A 19,499-nucleotide genomic window follows, 5' to 3' on the forward strand; every position below is an offset into this window, starting at 1 on the left:
GTTGTTTGGAGCCACCTTGTTTGTGGTCATTTATTCTGGCGGCTTTAGGAAACTGATACACTATTATCAAACTACCATCCGCCTACCACCTTCATTGTTCCCACAGCCAGATTAACTGCTCTTTCCAGCTGTGATGCTTGACTCTGGCAGTTCAAACTTAGGCCTAGGGCCCAATCCCAGATTTTCTGATTCCAGTCTGATTCTGGTCTGGGGTGTGGCTCAGGCATTGGTGTTTTTTTTTTGTTTTTTTTTTTTAATACCTCTCAAATGATCCTAATGTGTGGCCAAGGGTAAACATTCCCACCGTCCAGCAAGGAAACTTTCTCCCTCCCCTGCCCCAAAAGCTCCAATGGCTGTCTGCCTTTGCCTACCAAACATCAAGAGGATAACAACCAACACTTCCTGCCTACGATTTTCCAAGTGCTTTTTAAAGCATCTGATTCTCAAAACACTGCGTGAGGTTGAGAATTGCGACTGGGCGGTCCTGTTACCCCGAGTTACCTGGCCATAGGCCCCGTAGGGAAGATGAGCCCCCTCCCGCACCCCTTTCCACCCCCAGGCTTGGGATGTTTGCTGCAGCTCTAATAGCATGCAAGACCCACATGGTGGTGATCACAGCGGCCCCTGGCCAGTCTCTGTGGTGTGTGTGCTTGTTATCATGAGCTCCAACAATAGGGGAATCAGAGACCCCTGAAAGCCAACCATGCGGTAGGAGTAAACTCATTTTGCGGAGGTGCCCAAATGAAACAATCAGACATGCTAATGTACTATCTGACCCACGGGGTAACATTGTTGTGTGGGATGAGAAGCTCATGTCCTTGGCCCTACTGCAGGATTCTATAGCAGCTCCTTGTCTCACTTAGCTTCTAACCACACTTTTCAGCTACCAAACACTTACTGGGTGTATTTGTTTCCAACTGCAGCTGAAGCAAATTACCACAAATTTAGCAGCTCCAAGCAACACAAATTTATTCTTTCTTTTCTATGCTCTAAAGTTCTGGAGGTCAGACATCTACAATGGGTCTGTAGAGCTGGTTCCTTCTGGAAGCTCCAGCAGAGAGTGTGATTCCTTGACTTTTCTACCTATTAGAGGCTGGCTTCCCTCTGTGGCTTGCAGCCCCTTCCTCCACCTCCAAAGCCGACAGTGGGATCTTCTTTCCTCTCTGACCTCTGCTTCTGTCCCTAAATTACCTCTGACTCTTATCTTCCTGCCTCCTTCTTACAAGGACATTTGCCATAACATTGGACCCATCCAGATAATCCGGAGTGATTTCCTCCCCAAATCCTCAATTCAATCATATCAATCAATCAATTCAATTCCTTTACTATGTAAGGAAATAGACCCTCAGGCTTCCTTTCCAGGTATTAGGATGTGAACATCTTTGGGGGTCCTGTATTCAGCCTACCACACCAAATAAAAGAGTATTTTTGAAATTTCCTGCTGGGTTGGATGTTCGCTTCAGAGCATGGCCCTGCCCTTATCCATAAGTTACGAAACCTTAGAATTTCAGCCTGAGCACATATCCTTCAGAAACGTCCTATCCGTGACTGAGTATACAAAGTACTTCCTTTTCTGTGTTCACAGTTTGTCAGAAAGCATAAAGATAAATAGTACTCCTCTGACCATCTATAAATAGGTGGAAAAAAAAACCCTATCATGTTAAAAAAGAATTGTTTTGATGTCACAATTTGTCAAATGATGACATCTCGTGCTATTGCCCTGGCTGGGCAAAAGTAGCAGCAAATGGGCAGCAAATGGGCAGCAAACGGACACCAGGGCTGGCCCAAGAAAGGCACTGTGCATATTTCAGGGGACAAATGGCCAAGTAAAGAACATGAATGAGAATCCTCCGCTCCTGACTGGCTACCAACACCTGCCCCTGGCTCCTGCTTGCAAAGCAGTTCAGCAGGAAGGAGCCCATGGACACCTCCCCCCAGACTCAGCTACACTAGAACATGTGCTCCTGGTTTCCATGCATGCATCCTAAACAAAGCCTCCGAGTCCTGAGACGTTAGCTAGCAGAATCTTGCCTTCCTCTTGCAGTGGCACTTGGAAGTCCTCCATAAAAAGGGCCAGCACCGGGGCGCCTGGGTGGCTCAGTCGGTGAAGCATCTGCCTTTGGCTCAGGTCATGGTCCCTGGGTCCTGGGATCGAGCCCTGTGTGGGGCTCCCTGCTCAGAGGGGAGTCTGCTTTTCCCTCAGCCCCTCCCCCTGCTCGTGTTCTCTCTCTCTCTCTCTCAAACAAATAAATAAAATCTTAAAAAAAAAAAAATGCAAGGAAAAGGGGGAAAAAAGGGTCAGCATCACATCTTCCCAAAGATTCTACCCTCTGAAGAGCAAGCAGAGGTACTGTGGAGGTCTTACCGCTTAGCTGACCTTGACTCGATTCCAGACTGATGCCACTGTTGCAGTCCTCTTGCCCATGACCTAAAACGTAGACTCCAATAATGCCTGCGCTTACAGGGCACAACTGATTTCTAGAGATATAATAGAGATAATCCCACACGGACTTCAGCCAGAGTTCAGTCTACCATTGTCTGACGTTGATTCCAACTGATGCTTTTTTGAGAAAGCAGGAAGATTTTTACCAAAGGCATTTTCCTTTAACTTAAGGAATACAGGCCGAATACTTCGTCCTGTTAATGATAAATCCCGCTATGGATTTATTACTTCTGTATTAATCTAACATCATCTTAAATTTGCTTGACATGTTCACCTTATCGAAACACTGTGAAATAAAGTTCTTCTAGCCCTTCAAATGCACCTACGTTGAGTGTGGCATCAAATGCCACCTGGATTCTTTGCGCTGCATCTAAGAATTTATTGAGAATCATGAAGATACTTCTGGTTAGAGATTTGCTTGGTGCCAATTCACTAGTGGTTTCCACCAAAAATCTTGGGGTCTGGATAGGTCTTTTGGCCCAGAATTGTTTCCTGAACCTAGGGCTAGTCATGATAAACACCTTTATCATGTTCCCCTGAGACTGACATTTTCTCTAAGGAGCAGCCACTTTGCACATGTTAGCTGCTGTGAGGGACATAAGCATAAAAGGCATCTGTGTTCTCAAGGAGTCTGTAATCTAGCAAAAGAGCTCAAACTCTGAACAAAGAATTTCATATCTTTTAGCCTCGGGCTTCTCTTTTGGCAAAGGAGGAGATTAGAAGAGATCATTAATACTGGTATCCCTGCCTTATAGTTTATAAATTATTTTCATATTTTTCTTAATTCTGTCATCCAACAACCTTACAAGGTTCCATTGGTGAGGAAATAAGATGTCAAGCTACTAAACTGAAGTTTTCTGTTTATTTTTTTAAAAGATTTTATTTATTCATTCATGAGAGACACAGAGAGAGACAGAGAGAGAGAGAGAGAGGCAGAGGGAGAAGCAGGCTCTCTCCAGGAGCCTGATGTGGGACTCGATCTCAGACCCTGGGATCAGGCCCTGAGTCGAAGGCAGACGCTCAACTGCTGAACCACTCATGCACCCCTAGACTGAAGTTCAACAAGTGTTGGAGTCATCGACTTAACCCCTGGTGAGACAGTCTCCGAATCTCCCACCGTGATACAAAAGACAGCAACCGGTCTATAGAACTGGATTCCACGATTCTGGATTGGAATCTGAACATTCTATTGATTCTGAGTGTTATATGTCTTTCCTGCAGTTATTTACGATAATGAATAGAAATCAGGCAAAAGCAGCTGCCATGCAAAATGATGAAGTTAATCTGTGGTTGACTACCAGGAACTAACTCAGCCATGTCTTTTCTAAGTCTGAACCTATGTGGCCCAAGGAAGGTTCTGGAGCATTTTCTCCTTCCCACATATGTATATGGATTGTGTTAACTGTCCACAAGCCCTTCTGTGAAAGACAATTGAAGATTGTTTTTTGACGATTATAGATAACAGAGGGCTTGAGGAATATGAGGGACCTCTGTCTGACCTCTGTGAAGGTTTGATCCTGTCAGTGTTGGAAAGCCTGTCCTCATCTCTGTCATCCTCCCTGCGCTGAAATGGTAGAAGGACAGCGTCCTCTTCCTGCCTTGTTTCCGCAGGCCCCAGGTCTTTGGGTGTGGAGCAGAACTCCCAGCAGCAACAAAGCCTGGATCCTAGATGCTTCTCTGCCCAGGGAACAGCTCTGGCACTAGTCCAAAGGACTATCTGCTTGGTGAGGAGAAAAGTAGAAGTGTGGGTGGGCAGCAAAAGTGAGGTCAGCTTTCAGTGCAATCAACCATCTCTGCTGAGCTGGCTAGACTGTGAGCTGCGGAATATTTATTGCAGGGAGACGTCCATAACGGGAGACATTCAGTCTGGCCAGACCCAGATCACCCAGCCCAGGGCATCAGGATGACACAGTCACAACACAGGGATGCTGATCCACAGCCGGGCACCAAATCTCTTTATCCCAGACATATTCCCTTTGATCCCTTTATCAATCAGGGGGAAAGGCATGAATTAGTCTGTTCTGGAGCTGGAGAGGAGGAATCAAATTTACCCAGGAAAATCTCAAGTCCGTGGCTTGGGTGAATCATCTTTAGACCACATCCACCCCCGCTTGCCCAGAGGCTGGACTGAAAGCCCTTCTGTGTGCTCTCAGAGCAAGCTGGGCATCTCTCACCACCTCTGCATTCACCTCACTGGCTGATACTGAGTGGTTCACCTGCCTCATCCCCGGGGCCACAGGACCTGAAGCTGCCTCTCCAGCCCAAGGCAGGAGGCCCCGGCCACCCAGCAGAGTGTCTGGCACTTGGTTAGAGCTTCCTAAACATTTGTTATTGTACAGGACCTTCTTCTCATCAAAGACGAGGAAGAGCAGAAAGAATCACAACACAAAAAAAAGAGATGCACCCATCATCCTTCAAATTGCTCTTAAGCAGCACCTTCCCCACACTCCATGCCACCCCCCTTGCCCAAACAAACTTTGCTAACACTTCGACTATTCTATACAAAAACACCAGTTCCAAGTCCTTCTGTCCCTGCTCATTAGTGCTGTATAGCAGCTGAGTCGTCCAACTAGCACCTGATATATGTTACAAGTGCTTTGGGGCCCAGGAAGGCGAAACATGAGTTGTCTGTGTAACATGAGTATGTGGCTCGCACAACCCAGGATGTGTTGAAAATACGACCCGGGTAGAAGAATGTGCACTGGAGCATTTTATTTATAGTAGCGAAAACCTAAACTCTAGTAATTGGTGCTTGGTTATATAAATTAGGCCATACTCCTATAATGGATCATATTTATATAATGGTGCATTAGGCTACCATTGAGGGTTATATTTTAGAAACATATATAATGGCATGGGGAAAATGTACCCAGTATATTAGGCGAAAAGCAGATGACAGGATTAAACCTCATCACAATTTCATAAATTGTGTTCGTATAAAATACCAGAGGACATACACCCGACTGCTCCATAGTCTATTTCTGAGTGATGTTGGTTTTTAAAGTCTTATTTATACTTTTTTGTATATTTTGTGTGTTATTTTACAGTAAACATAATACTTTTTATAGTTTTCAAAATAATATATTCAAAATCTCAAACAGAAAAGGCATGTGATTCAGCAAGGGAAACAGGCAATTGTGTTCAGGCCCTGGATGGTTACACTCAAGCATGAGACTACAAAGCCCTGTCCAGGGTGCCACTGGCTGGTCATCAGATTTATGTTCACGAACCAGAACATTCCAGCCAAAAGTAAAATGGCAGGTAAGCCCCTGTAGGTCAATATAGCAATGGTTTTCTTTGGTGTGCTGTGCCTGAAAGGAGCCGGATCTGGGAAAGATGTTGATAGCAGATGGCTCCGGGGTACGGTGGTCAGGACTGAAGCAGCTGTGGGAGGGAGCAGGGGCCCTGGCTCTGTCACCCACTGTGTGGCACAAGTCCTTTGATTTCTCCATCTATAAGAGGAAGATCTAACATCTGTCCTGCCTGCTCACAGGCCTACTGGGAGATGAAATAAAAAGATGCACACTATTATTTTGTAAACTCCAAAGCACCCAGTAAATGGAAGCTGGGCAATCCAAGAATGCTAACTTCTTCAGATAAGGATCCATGCTCCCCACTTTCCTTCCAGATATCAGGGAAACCATCTACACTCAAGAAAAAGTCAGTAGGAAGTAGATCAGCCACACTTAATTCATTTTATGTTTCCCCATATCTTTGCCCATGTAATGAAAACTATGCTGTGTTCACTGAACTTGCTTCCTTTTTCTTCTGGACACATGGACAGATTGACTTTTCCAGCCTCCCCTGCATGAAGCTGAGGTCAAATGCCTAGACTCTCACCACTGGAACGTGGAAGGAAGTTACCTATGCCCCTTCCAGGATGGGCCCCCCTATAAGGTTCTCCACAATCTCTCTCTTCCCTCATTTCTTGGCTGCTTGTGTGAGATCTGGTGGCAGATTCCATGCCCCAAGGTGACTTGGAGGCAAGTGGAAGGCCATGCACCAAACACCCAATACAGCAGGGCCATGAGTAAAAAATACCCTGAGATCATTTGTTATACCAGTTAGCCTCTCTGATACACTCTATGACCATGGCCACCTCTATTCCACAGCAACTGTCAATGCTTTCTGCTGCTTCCCACGTGACTGATGCAGGGGACATAGACACATTTGTTAAACCTAACTCTCATCTAATGGAACATTCACCCAAGAAAAATTAAGACCATTGTTTTTTGATTCCTTGGAAGATTTAGGACCTGCTCTCTTATTTCTTTAGAAGACACTTTTGGCAACCTCATTCCAACCATATTTAAAGTGAGTTGCAAATAGAAAAGGGTTAAGGTCCTCAGGGCAGGAGAGATTAGGAAGGGGGTCCACACTTCTTTTAGAAGGACTGAGCAGTGGAAGCAGAGTGCTACTGTAGATCATCAGCCCTTTGGATATTTTACCTTTATTTATGAATGGCCAGTGGGGCCACATGGAAACATCAGGCTCTGGATTGGGGAGTTCCTCAAAAGAAAAGAGCCAAGGCAGGAAGTGCTGCCCATGTCTCTGTTTAGACTCCAACCAAACTTAATCTAACTTGTCCAGAGGCTACTTACCTGGTACGGGTACAGGGTGACACCGTTGGTTCTCGACAGGGACCAGGTGCCGTCCAAGTACTGGTGAGCCTGGATGGCCACCGAGTTGAGGATGTTCCCATTGCTGGGACTGGTGGCCATCTGGAGGCTGACCTTGGCCTGGTGGGTTGGGGACCCACTCTTCTTCTCTGCCCCACTGCTAACCCCAAGGCTGTTGGGTTTGCTGCTATGCTTGTTGGTGACAAAAGCTGTATAGTTGGAGGAGGCATAGGAGGCAGGCACAAAGGCCCAATCCCTGGGCTGCTGGAGCCCACCCACATGCCGGGACCCCACCAAGGCGGGGATGTTGGAGAGTGGTGGGGGTGAGCCAGGGGAGCCATCGTAATGCTCGCTGCCAGCCGCCTGTTCCAAGGTTAACACCATCTGGATGGCCTCCTGCTTCAGCTGGTTCAGGTGTGTGGCACAAATATCACAGCGGTTGTCCTTGTCATTCCATGCTTTCCGAATGGTGTTGGGGACCTGGAGCTTGTCATGAATCACAGCCGAGACAGCAGGGTCCTAGAGAACACACAAGCAAAAGAAAAAAAAATAGGAGAACCTATAACTCAAGGCTGGTAAGTGCAATTCAGGTGTCTGGCTTATGAGTTAACCCCTGGATGTACCGAGTGTTTGTCTGCTAGACATCCCACAGAAATGAGCAGCCAGGCGGTCAGTACAGCCTCTAGCAGACAAGTGCATTCGATGAACGTAAGATTATTATGGGGGAGACATGAAGGAATAATCTTTAAAAAAGATTTCTAAGCATCCCCCGCACCAGGATCATCCAATACGAACATTCCAGAGTCTTCTTGTATCCACTAAAGAACTACCACCATGGCTGTATCTCCCCAAGGTATTCGCAAAGGAGACACAAATGTCTGTGCAGGCAGAAGGGGCAAATGCGGTCATTCTGACCAGTGCATGTGGTCCTCTGGTTCCCTGTGACCCATGAGACACTGATAATTGATGGAGATTCTTGGTTTTTTAGGTTTTATTTATTTATTCATGAGAGACACAGACAGAAAGGCAGAGACCTAGAGGGAGAAGCAGGCTCCCTGTGGGGAGCCCGATGTGGGACTCGATCTCAGGACCCAGATCACGACATGAGCCAAAGGCAGATGTTCAACCACTGAGCCACTCAGGTGCCCTTAGAAATCCTTATCTAAAAGATATCAGAAACTTATTTAATGAGGATGATTTCTTTCATTTATGTGATTTTTATAGGAAAATAGGACTTCACAGAGAACTAAGCACCACGAGTGTTAACCAGTTATCAGATCATTCAGGTTCTAGTTCCAGTTCTGCTACTAATTAGCTGTGTGACCCTGGATGAGCTCCTTAGCCTCACTGAGCCCCTCATCTGTCACACAAGGCCATGGCTGCTCCTTATTGTAAGGTCCTTCTAGCTCCATGACGCTGGTTGTGGAGAAATTGAGAGAAGAGAGTGGTCCTACATATACGGACAGAGCCATATGCCATCTTAGGGGCTGGATCAAACTTCTGAGATCCAACATTTTTGCAATGATTGGTGAGGTTCATCTCTAGGCTTGTTTTCCTCTAGGACATTAGAAGAAAATCTGCCCTTCTGAAACTTATTGTCAGAATAAGTCATTCACCCTTTTATGGGGTGGAAGCTCCTCAGGACTGAAGAGGGTTTGATGAACTGTGGGTGAAAGAGGCAGCATGGGGCAGCCAGGGTGGGCAGGAAGATCAGCGGTGGGAGGGCTGTTCTTAATTATGATCCATCTTGACTACCAGCTGTAGCATTTTGTTTTCCGTGTTTAACTACCCTGAATAGCTCCTCAGCATGCACTGATTAATTGATTAATTAATCAAGAGGTCTCTTTACACAGCAGCAGCAGCAAGGAGTGGCTCAGGAGGCAGAAACTCAAGACAGTCATATAAAATTATGGGAAATAATAGGAGGTCAAGGTCGATCAAGTGTGGTCAACAAAGCGATGCGAACCATATGAGACCTGCCTTGTGGCATCCTTCTCGATGACAGCTGCTTTGTTCAGAGTCCTGTAACAACTCAGAGCATGTGGGACCCAAACTGGCAGACGGGCCCCTCAGGGACCAAGCTCAAGCAGACTGTCACTTTGGTTTTCAGATAAGGAAACTGAGCTCCAAAAGAGTTAAAAGCTCGGACTGCACCCAGACTTCTCCACCACTAGTCCATGATTTCCAGATCCAAAGAGTCATATTCATCAACGGACTCATATTTTTCGCACAGACCTATAAAGTTTCCACCTTATCCATCTAGGAAATATTCATTTATTCAAAATAAATTTATTTGCGCCTCCATATGTGCCAAGTTACAGTTTCTTGCTTTTTCATATTACATGAGAACTTTCCCTTATTGATAAATGTCATTTGAAAATGTGATTTTTTAAAAAAGATTTTATTTATCTATTCATGAGAAACACACAGACAGAGGCAGAGACATAGGCAAAGGAAGAAGCAGGCTCCCTGCAGGGAGCCCATTGCAGGACTCCATCCCTGGGGCCCCAGGATCACGACCTGAGCCGAAGGCAAATGCTCAACTACTGAGCCACCCAGGCGCCCCCAAAATGTGATTTTAATGACCACACCGTACCTTATCCTTTAATTGTTTCAAAGGTCATTTATTTATTCCCACATTCTACTACATAATTGGAGACAGTGTAAGAAATCAGAGACCGGCATTCAAAGTCAATCCACAGGCCACGGCTTATGCTTTCAAGGCAGCAAGCTATTTGGTTTCAAGACACTGCAAATGAAGTGTTGATTTAGAATATTTGTGTTAACTCAACCATCAGGAAGAAGTGTCACAGTGAGGAGGCAGTGATAAGATTGGTCCCATTCACCCATCACAGTTTATTTTAGATCCTTAGAGAACCTGAATTTAACTTGACATCTGCAGCTGGGTAAAGGGACCCATCCACAGACAGAAATGGCAGGACTTGGCCAAGCCCTGCACCAGGCTGAGGACTTAAGGATTCATGAAAACAACTCCTGTCTTCTGCGAGTTCACAGTCCCAAGGACCTTCTTGGGATGGTCCCAAGACCATCCAGATGGTCTTCTTCTGGATCCTATGTCCCTTTGCCAACACCACCAGTCAGGACCAATAAACACACACTGGGAGGACACACGGACTTCAGCGCTCCCCTCCTGGTTCCCAAGGCACCAACGAAGTCATCTATGAGCCCTGCAGTGGGGCTCTCCGGCATTACCATGAACACGGACACAGATGCCAGGAAGTAGCAAAGAGCTGCTGTGCTCTCATCCAGAGGAAAGCTGGCACTGATTCACTAATGACTATGCAATCGCTGGCTGGTGTCAGAGGTATTCCCTAAATTAAGCAGCCCTTGATCTGAAATCCTCTGTGTGTTCCTAGGCCTCAGTAAGTCAAGAGATGCAGCTTGTGGAAACGAAAACCTGTTTCAAGTGTTTGTCCATACATTATAAATATTTTAGCACAACTCGAAACTTCAAAGAGGGATGGTCAACAGACACTCCTTTCTGTGAGTGCTGGAATAAAGACGATGCTGCTTCAGGGGAGGGGAGGCCTCGACAGGAAGACAGAAAAGGAGGCTTCAGAACCATGGATGGCTCACATGTGCCAGCCTCTTCTGTCACAGACACACAAAGGACCGCGGTGGTCCCAAGAGCCAGACAAGGGGAGCATCCTCCAGGCCAGCGGCCACCATAAGAAACCTAGACTCAAGGAAGAAATGAAATAAGCACACAGTCTGGCTTGCTGCCTTGCTCATGGGCTCCAGGGATGTTCCTAGGGTCCAGTCCTGGTTCATTATGGGACCTCCAGAAATGATCACATGGGCACAGTGGGAATCCAGTACAAGCTGAATCTCTATCTTTAAAGTCCTAGTTTTTGGGGACACCTGGGTGGCTCAGTGGTTGAGCATCTGCCTTCGGCTCAGGGCATGATCCTGGGGTCCTGGGATCAAGTCCCACATCGGGCTCCCTGTGGGGAGGCTGCTTCTCCCTCTGCCTGTGTCTCTGCCTCTCTGTGTGTCTCTCATGAATAAACAAATAAAATCTTTGAAGTCCTAGTTTTCACTTATATATGAAAATGGGTTATTGGTCTTTGGCAACATTTTCAACCTCAACCTGTAAGTTTGAGTGTTCTGTGCCCCAAACATTCTTCCCTCTCAAAACTAGTAGTAAAATTATTTTTCCTCCACATCTGCCATGATGAGGAATTCAAGGAAACTTTTAGGGATCTGGTAATGTTCCTTAGAAATAGGGTGAGGGAAAAGGGAAGCTCATGGTCAGACACCTTATCTGCTCCATCGGCAGGTGCTAGAAAGTAAAACAGAAAATTCTCTAAGATGCTTTCCCAATCCCTTTACAGCTCTTCTTCTAGGAGCATTTTGGGAAAAGGGCAGTCCTGCTAAGTCCCCTAAGCATCTCTGAGACTAGTGACTCTCTTTAGGTTGATATCCTCCCCCAATCTTCTGGCCAACTAATCTAACAAATTATGATGAAATCTCTCTTTCCCAGGTAATGGCATGCAAACCCATAGCTTCAAGGGCCATCTATACCCCGGTGACTGGGATTTCTCTCTCCCTGTCCCTGTTGGTCTTTCTTCTGAATTCTGAGCCTTGTATCTCACACCACCCTGGAAAACATCACCCAGGTAAGTACTCTTCACATTGACAATTCAAAATGAATTTTATTTGCCCCTAAATCCATTCTTATTTCAACAGTCACTAACAGAGATTAAATAGTATCCTTATCCATTCTGGCGCCCAGGCTAGAAACCTAGAACTTTCCTTGTCTCCTCCTTTCCCCTCCAGTCCACCAAAGGTCAATAGTACTTTTTGAAAGCTCTTGCCCATCCCTCTGCTCCATGCCCACTGCCATGATAAAGCTGTTAGCATTTCTCACATCACCACAGTCTCCCTGATTTTAGCCTTGATGTCAAACCTGCTTCCCTCAAAAACAATTTTACTAAAATGCAGATCCAATGGTGCCATTATCCCTGCTTTCCCATACCTACATTCTAGGAGTGGTCTTACTTCTGTGGTTTCTATTTGTAGAATTCTTTCTCTGCTAGCCATGAGCTCCTCGAGAGGAAATATTCTCTTTCCATCCCATGTCTAGAACACTGTCACTTCCCCGTGTCTACAACAGTGCCTACTACATCTATAGTAGGGGCTGGACAAATACATGAATGAAAATAAGCAAGGCAAAAACAACAAAATAACAAAGTTGGTCTGGGTCCATCTTCTGTTTATTTTGTCTAAGCGAGCTAGTCGCCTATTATAGAATTGTCATGAAACAAATCCCTCCAAATCTAACGTTATTAGTTTTCCAGCCATATTTGTTCTACCTGGCTAAAACACCTAATGTGGGTCAACCATAACCTGGATGTCCTCCTTTGACCAGATTCTTCCTTAAATTATTAGACTACATTCTCCATTCCCTTGCCTCAATACATAATCTCTTGAGTTGCCAGAAAAGTAATGTTAATTTGCAAAGGATTTTTTTTTTTTTTTTACCATCAGGCCAACTCATCAGTCCCAAACAATGGAAATCTATGTAAAAGGGTACCGCCAATGGGCAGGACAGCCCTGGTGCAGTAGGGCTGTATTCCCAATAAGCAGGTGGCATGCTTATTTTCCAAGAGTGGGGGGCAGGCTTTTAGCCTATGATGTAAGGCTACTCATGAGAGTGTAGACCATGGAGCCAGAGCAGGGACCCAGGAATCACTGCTCAAGCAGACCACACACTAATGTCCCATTTCATCCTCTGCTCAGCCATAAATGCTAATGCCACTTTCAAGGACAGGGGTGTTGGGTTTTTCCCATGTAATTTTAGCCAAAAGAGTACTTTGTGTTCTTCCAAAGCCTTTGGGTCTGGGAGGAAGGCAACAGCTGGAGTAAGCTTCCAGCATGTGTCATACAAATTCCTATTGATATTTGCTTCCGGTTTATTATTCTAGAGGCCTCTGGTGACAAGCTCATCAAGATTTAAGCCATTCTTCAAAGGCAGTTTCCTTCCACTTTGTTCCTAAAACTTTCTTCCTCCATAAATGCTGTCTCGGTGAGGCCTGGGATGGCGGGTAGGACTCTGTCCCAGAAGATCAATGGGATTCACCTTCACACGCCTTAGAATCTTTCCAGCTAGGGTTTGCATTCCCGCCCTGTCCCCACCTCCTGACACATTCCTCATCAGTGTTCTTTCTTTTTTAAGAATCTGTGTTCTTCACAGCAATTGTATCCCCAAAGGCAGGTGCTCATGTTAATGATTCTCTTTTTTGAATGGAAACAGCTAAACGGAAAGTTTGCAAACCAACAGAATCTAGCAAACCTCAGGTGCATCTGAAGGAAGGACACAAACACTCTCATTCCTGGCTCAGCAGGCAAATATTTGGACTCAGATGTCCCTCAAAGCAGTGGTATTTTGTTTTTTTCACCTCAGTAATTTTAGAAAAAGAAAGAGCAAGATAATCTGACCACATCTTAATTAGCTATGGGCAGAAGGGAGAATTTAAATATCAGAAATATAAGGATGCACTCAAAATACCAACTAGTGGATGTAACCTCTTCCTCGGGAAGCTGCGGTCCCTGGTGCCTATCAGCCACCTGACCTGCATAGCTCACTTTCCACGCACTCTTGATGGCACGTGAAAGATCAAGGGCATGCATCAGGTCCTGACGACCCACAGTCCTTCCCAAGCAAGACTCTACTCGCCCAGCTGTCTTGTCAAACTGATCCACAGCTACACATCAGTGCTCTTTACTTCTTTCTTCATAGAGTCCCCAGGCCCCCCAACAGGCCACTTGGACTATCCTGGAGGGAAGCCAGGGAACAAATCAGACTGTGACAAGTGATGACATCTCAGTGCCCTTCGTGACAGAGAGCCACCCCCTGCTGTTCTCATGAGCACTGTGCAAGCTGAAGACAGTGAGTGCTCCCCTGTGTTTGGCAGAGGCTGCAAGGCTTGTTCTGCAAAATTCAGTGCTTGCGAGAGGGAAGAGGCAGAAGTGTGTGAGAAAGCACACAGGGAGCGCTATGATTAGACTTTGTCTCGGGTGAGTCCTGAAAGCCAGAACCACCACCCCAGCAGGGACAGCAGCCAGCCCTGAAATCTCCGATGCTGGCTGGTGCCCCTGCTTCGTGAACGGGACACCTCCCTCCGGCCTCCCACACCCGTCTGAACACAAGGCTTGTCATCCTCCTTCCTCGTTAGCTTTGTGAGCCACCAGCGCTTCGCTTGGTAATGACGATCACACGTGGACACGAGTCCTAGCGGATAAATGTAAAGGAATGCTAGGTAATGAGCTCAGAGAGACCAAAGGGGGAAAAAAAACGTTGTGGGAAGAAATGTTAAGTGTCAGACCAAAGTTGTTCTACATAAGAAACCAAATTAACCTGGGATGTAGTGACTGTGCCCAGCTTAGGTAATCCTGCTGTCGTTAGGGTGGGGAGATGCGGGGCTGGCTCCTGGGTGAATGACTGTGGTCCCCGAGTGAGGCTGCAGGCGGCGGGATGCAATTAGCACGGCTGCTCGTGGCAATGCACAGAAAAGTGGTGCAGCTGATAAGACCCTTCTGCTTCAAAAGAAAAGGGAGCTTTTTAATTAGAACTTAATATGATTAAGGACAGTTCGTGGATTACTTGAAAGAACAGGTGAGGTGTCCCTCATTAGGATCAGGAACATTTTTTAAGTCCCTGGGTCTCATTTTCGGACTCAATGTATGGACAGCATCTGTTGATTCTCTTGGAAACGTTCCGTTACAAGAGTGCCAGGTTTGGGCTCTCACTTTACTGCTTCGGAGCTATTTAAAAAAATCCTATCCAAGCTTCAGTCTCCCAAAATGTGAAAATGGGAAATGAAAATTATCTCCATTTTATTGAGCAAGGATTAAACGTGGTCATGCACATCATGTTGTGGGGCACACAGTCTTGGTCCTTGGGAAACGCTTAGTGAAGGTAGTAATTAGTGTCAGTGTCACATTTCTCAGCATCTAATACTGGATGTTGTGTTTATCAATTTAGATTTTTTGGATGATGATGATGATGATGATGACGATGGCAATATGGTGACGGTGATCCCAGGATTCCCTCTTGTGCAGGAGGATTTAGCAAACACTTTTGGAAAGAAGAGGTGAGGACATGATAAAGATGAGAATATATGGCCTTCAGTTAACATCTTTCATATTAGGGTAAGTCATAGTTCTCTTTAAAGAACCCAAAGTAAGAATGGATCCGTGGAATTCCTGAGCACAGACTGCGTAGCTCCCAGCCTTGTTCCCTCTGCTCAGAGGTGACATGATCTGAGTTGTTCATTTCCATCGAAGTAAGAACATGTTTCTCAACTGAAAAGGACTCCTTATTTCTCCCCCAGGCGTGGGCAGTGCTCCAAAGGCACTCTGTGGGCCATTCAGGTAGGCTGTTCACAGAGCTCACGATTGGCCAGTATCTCCTGCCCAGGAGCTGGTGGCTCTGTCTTAGTTTAACTACCTTCCAACCCAAAAGTCTTGCCAGGCCCTGGGGAAGACAATCTGTTCACAAATAGATCAAGACCTTAGGACCAGGGAGTAGATGTCCGCTGAACACCTACCTAAGTGATGCCGTGAACTGCGAAGTTCTCTTTCAACCTGACCCAAAAAGAAAGTGTGAGACTTCACAAATATGAAGCACTAATAAAGATTCTAGTATGGCACACTAAAATTCTACCTTTGAATTATTAAAGTCCATCTGGAGTAGATGTATTCTTTATGTGTGGGCTGGGCTATATTGTACCATCAGGTGGCACTAGAATTGTTTTTTACAATCTCTAAGTAGTTGTATTAGTTTAATGCTGTTAAGGAGTCTGTTAATTATCTAATTATGAAATTGCCTGATGCTTCTTTTTCCTTTAATGGACTTTGTATACATGAGATGCTACAGAAATGTACTTGGTTCTTTTTGGTTTTTTTTTTTTTTTTTTTTTTTTTTTGGACTCAGTACAAAAAGACAAAGCACCTACAATTTGAGCTTGGTGTTGTTTCTAAAAGATGAAATTTTAACAGACAAACTCTATTTCTGCCATACCCTACAACACTTAAAAACCTCTGCCAGTCCCCTGTGACCTAACCCTTGCCAATGTTTCTGGCCCCATGTAATTTGCTTCAAGCTATCAGGGTGGCCTTCTTTCTGTCCAGAGAAGCCTCTGCATTTCCCTGCCTCTGTGCTTTTGCTCAAGTTCCTGCCCTGATGATAATTCTCACCCTGCCTCGTAAACCACGAGAAAACTCAGGGTGATGGAGATGTTCACTATTGTGGCAGAGGTCTCGTGGGTGCATACCTCTGGCCAAATGTATCAAATTGTACAGTTTAGATGTGTATGGTTTACTGAAAGCCAATTATATACCCAGGAAGCTACACAAAACAAAACAAAACAAAAAAACAAAAAATAAACAAAAAACTCTGTTCATCCATCGTAAGGCCCAGCTGGGGCATGAAATCTGACTCTCAGAGGGATGTCTTCCTCCTGCTGACGTCCAAGGCACTTCTCTGAGTTATTCATATCACTTAGCAAGCATTTCCTTGTTACTTACAGTTGTACATGTTCTATCTCCACAATCATGGCAAATTCCAAAGGGGCAGAAACCATGCCATAATTTCAATAGTAATTATAAGTTCTACTCTTGCTCCCTGCCCTCAGAGTCTACTCAGGAGAGCAGCCAGGGGAATCTGTTTAAGTCTTAAATCTGATGCTGACATTCCTTTGGTTTAAAATCCTCCCAGACTCCCCTGACTTCCCTCAGAGCCAAGTCATAGTCTATGCACTGGGCCTAGACCTGCAGGACCTGCATCCTGCCACCACCCTGCCCCCCGGCCAAGCTGTAACATGCAGATCCCAGGACCTCTCTCAGATCCTGTATCAGAATCTCTGGGGAGCAGGGCTCTGGAATCTACATTTTAGCAAGCCTCCTGGGTGATTCTGGGGCACACTCTCATGAAGGGATGGGAAAGGATGAGCAAGGGAAGAGAGAGGGAGCAGGTGGAAAAGGACATCTGCCTCTCCCTTTCAAGGAACTATCCCTAGCTGTGGCCCCATGGGGGGATTCTCCACTCCACCCAACCAACTGCCGCTCCTCTGAGACCTTGGTGCTGGGGACTGCTGCTTTTTCTAGACAGTAATTCAAGGCAATGATAATGGCTCCTCGGCCATAGCCCAGAGACTACAGGTATATAGCAAATGTCTCTTCACCGAACTTTCTCTCCTACTCCAGGGGCTCTCAAACCCTGGTAATTTTGACCCCTGGAGGACATTTGCAAAGACCTGGAGATTTATAGTTGTCACAACTGGGAGGGGGCTACTGACATCTAGTGGGTAGATGCCAAGGATGCTGCTAAATATCCTGGGATACACAGGAAAAGACTCACATACCAAGGACGGACCCAGGCCCTGTGTCAGCTGTGCCGAGGCTGAAAGTGGGGCCTGAGCCCTCTCCTGACTCATCCTAGGCACGGATCCAGGGCAAAGGGATACTGAATTCTAAAAAGCACAGTCTTTTCATAGTGTGACTGTTCAATGGTGGCTGACGGTCGTGCAGGGCCATGGATGTGCGCAGGCAGCCGTGGGTGGGCACGGACCCCTGCGCATGCCAGTGCAGAACAGGTCCTCAGCCTTGGGCCTCCCTTCTTTGTGGGTACACATACCATTGTCCCCCTACACACATCTCTGCTGCTGACAGTGCCCCCAGCTGTTTACAGGAGCGTGGTGGAAAGGGCTGATGTGGGACCCAAGTCCTGTGTACATGAAACCGTTAATCTGGTTCGTGGCTCCGGCGGCTGCTCGCGGAGCCTGTCATTTACATCTTGGCCGCCCGGCCTGGATTGGAGCGGGCAACGCTGAGGTCGCTCTTCCTAGGAAATCGCTTCAGGCCTCTGCCCAGATTTTGTATCAGGGTAACTTTGCAGTTTCCCTCCGGGACAAAGAAAACCAAAGCCACCGAAAGAAGTTATCTCTAAGATGTAATTTGATGCAATTATAGAGCAGACCAGAGAGTTCATTGTTCCTGCAAAACCCACACATATGTAGCAAAGGCAGAGTGCCAGGCTCGGCGCTGGCTAGGTTTGGGTGGGGGACGTCACGATGCCTTCGGCCCTAGGTGCCCCCGCCTGTGGCAGACCCTGGGAGGGGCCGAGCGGCACATTGTAAATGGTTATTCGGAGATGACATAACACGCCCCGGGGCAGAGGAAGTGCCTGTAACATCCGACAGACAGACTGACCACTCTGAGACCTGGTGACGGGATATCTGCTCAGGGCCCGGAACTTAACTATCCATCAGGAGACATTCATTGGCTTATTAGGGGCGGGATGGATAAATCATGGGATCATCAGCAATACGTCCTACCCTTCGGCCTTCCCTAAGGATCGTAACTGAAAAGGTCTGTGCTCCAAGTTCACTGAACTGAGCAAAGCATCGCAGAAAATGCCCTGAATGTGCCAGGAGGGGCAAGAAGCCTTCATCGGGGGCTTCCCCCACCTCTGTCACTCCTGAGAACGGGACCCACCTCAGTTTGGCCTCCTGACCCGGGGTCGCTGAGGCTCCCTGCCTATTTCAGGACACGAGCAGGGCACGGTGGCCGCTGTGGCATCTCCGTTAGCCGGGCCAGCGCTGGGCAGCCCGGACTTGGACAGCACGGCTGCCCCTGCCTGCTCCCCCATGACGGTGCCCACTCATCTTTGCAGTTTCAAAAACAGCTTTTTGATTAGTGAGCCCCATAAGGGACAGACTTGGGTCAGTCAGTTCATGTACATTGTCTACCACACAGGCCAGGGGTCCAAGACCTGACACTGCCTCCACCACCCAGACCTCTAGGTGTTCACCCCAAAAACACAAGCAGCCTCAGGGGAAGAGTGTGGAGCAGACATGAGGACAGCACTCAAGGTAGCAGGGGGGCCCTGCTCCCCACTCTCCCCACACCACACACTGCACCGCACATACAGCACACCCCCCCACACCACACACTTACACACTCACACACCACACCATACACAGACAAACACACACACCACATACACTACACAAATACACACCTCACCACATGCACACTCACAACAAGTACACCTCTCCTGGAAGAAACAAATGACACAAATGTGGCAAGCAGTACAGACAAGACAGACTGGAGGTGAGATTTCAGCTCCCTCATGATCGGCTCTGGAGTTACAGGTACATGCACTCAGTGATGCGCATGCTCTAGCAGGGGATAAGACTGCGAAACTGGGCCCACGCATGTCCTAGGTAACTTGACAGCAGAAGTAGCAAGGGGAGAACAAGAGCAGAGAACACTTTTTTTTTTTTCCAGATTTTATTTATTTATTCATGAGAGACACAGAGAGAGGCAGAGACAGAGGCAGAGGGAGAAACAGGCTCTGTGCACGGAGCCTGATGTGGGATTTAATCCCAGGACCCCAGGATCATGACTTG

At 46.7% G+C, this 19,499-nt stretch overlaps 1 protein-coding gene across 2 annotated transcripts in view; it reads right to left on the reverse strand.

The window, feature by feature from the left end:
• The window catches only part of KIF26B (kinesin family member 26B), a 439,262-nt gene that overhangs the window by 269,690 nt on the left and 150,073 nt on the right, over positions 1-19,499 (reverse strand). For both annotated transcript variants that reach the window (XM_077901364.1, XM_077901365.1), the window contains one exon: positions 7,045-7,581. In XM_077901364.1, coding sequence (XP_077757490.1) covers positions 7,045-7,581 — 537 coding nt within the window. The remainder of the gene's footprint in view (positions 1-7,044; positions 7,582-19,499) is intronic.

Source organism: Canis aureus, chromosome 6 (genome assembly GCF_053574225.1).
Source record: "Canis aureus isolate CA01 chromosome 6, VMU_Caureus_v.1.0, whole genome shotgun sequence".
NCBI classification, from domain to species: Eukaryota; Metazoa; Chordata; class Mammalia; order Carnivora; family Canidae; genus Canis; species Canis aureus.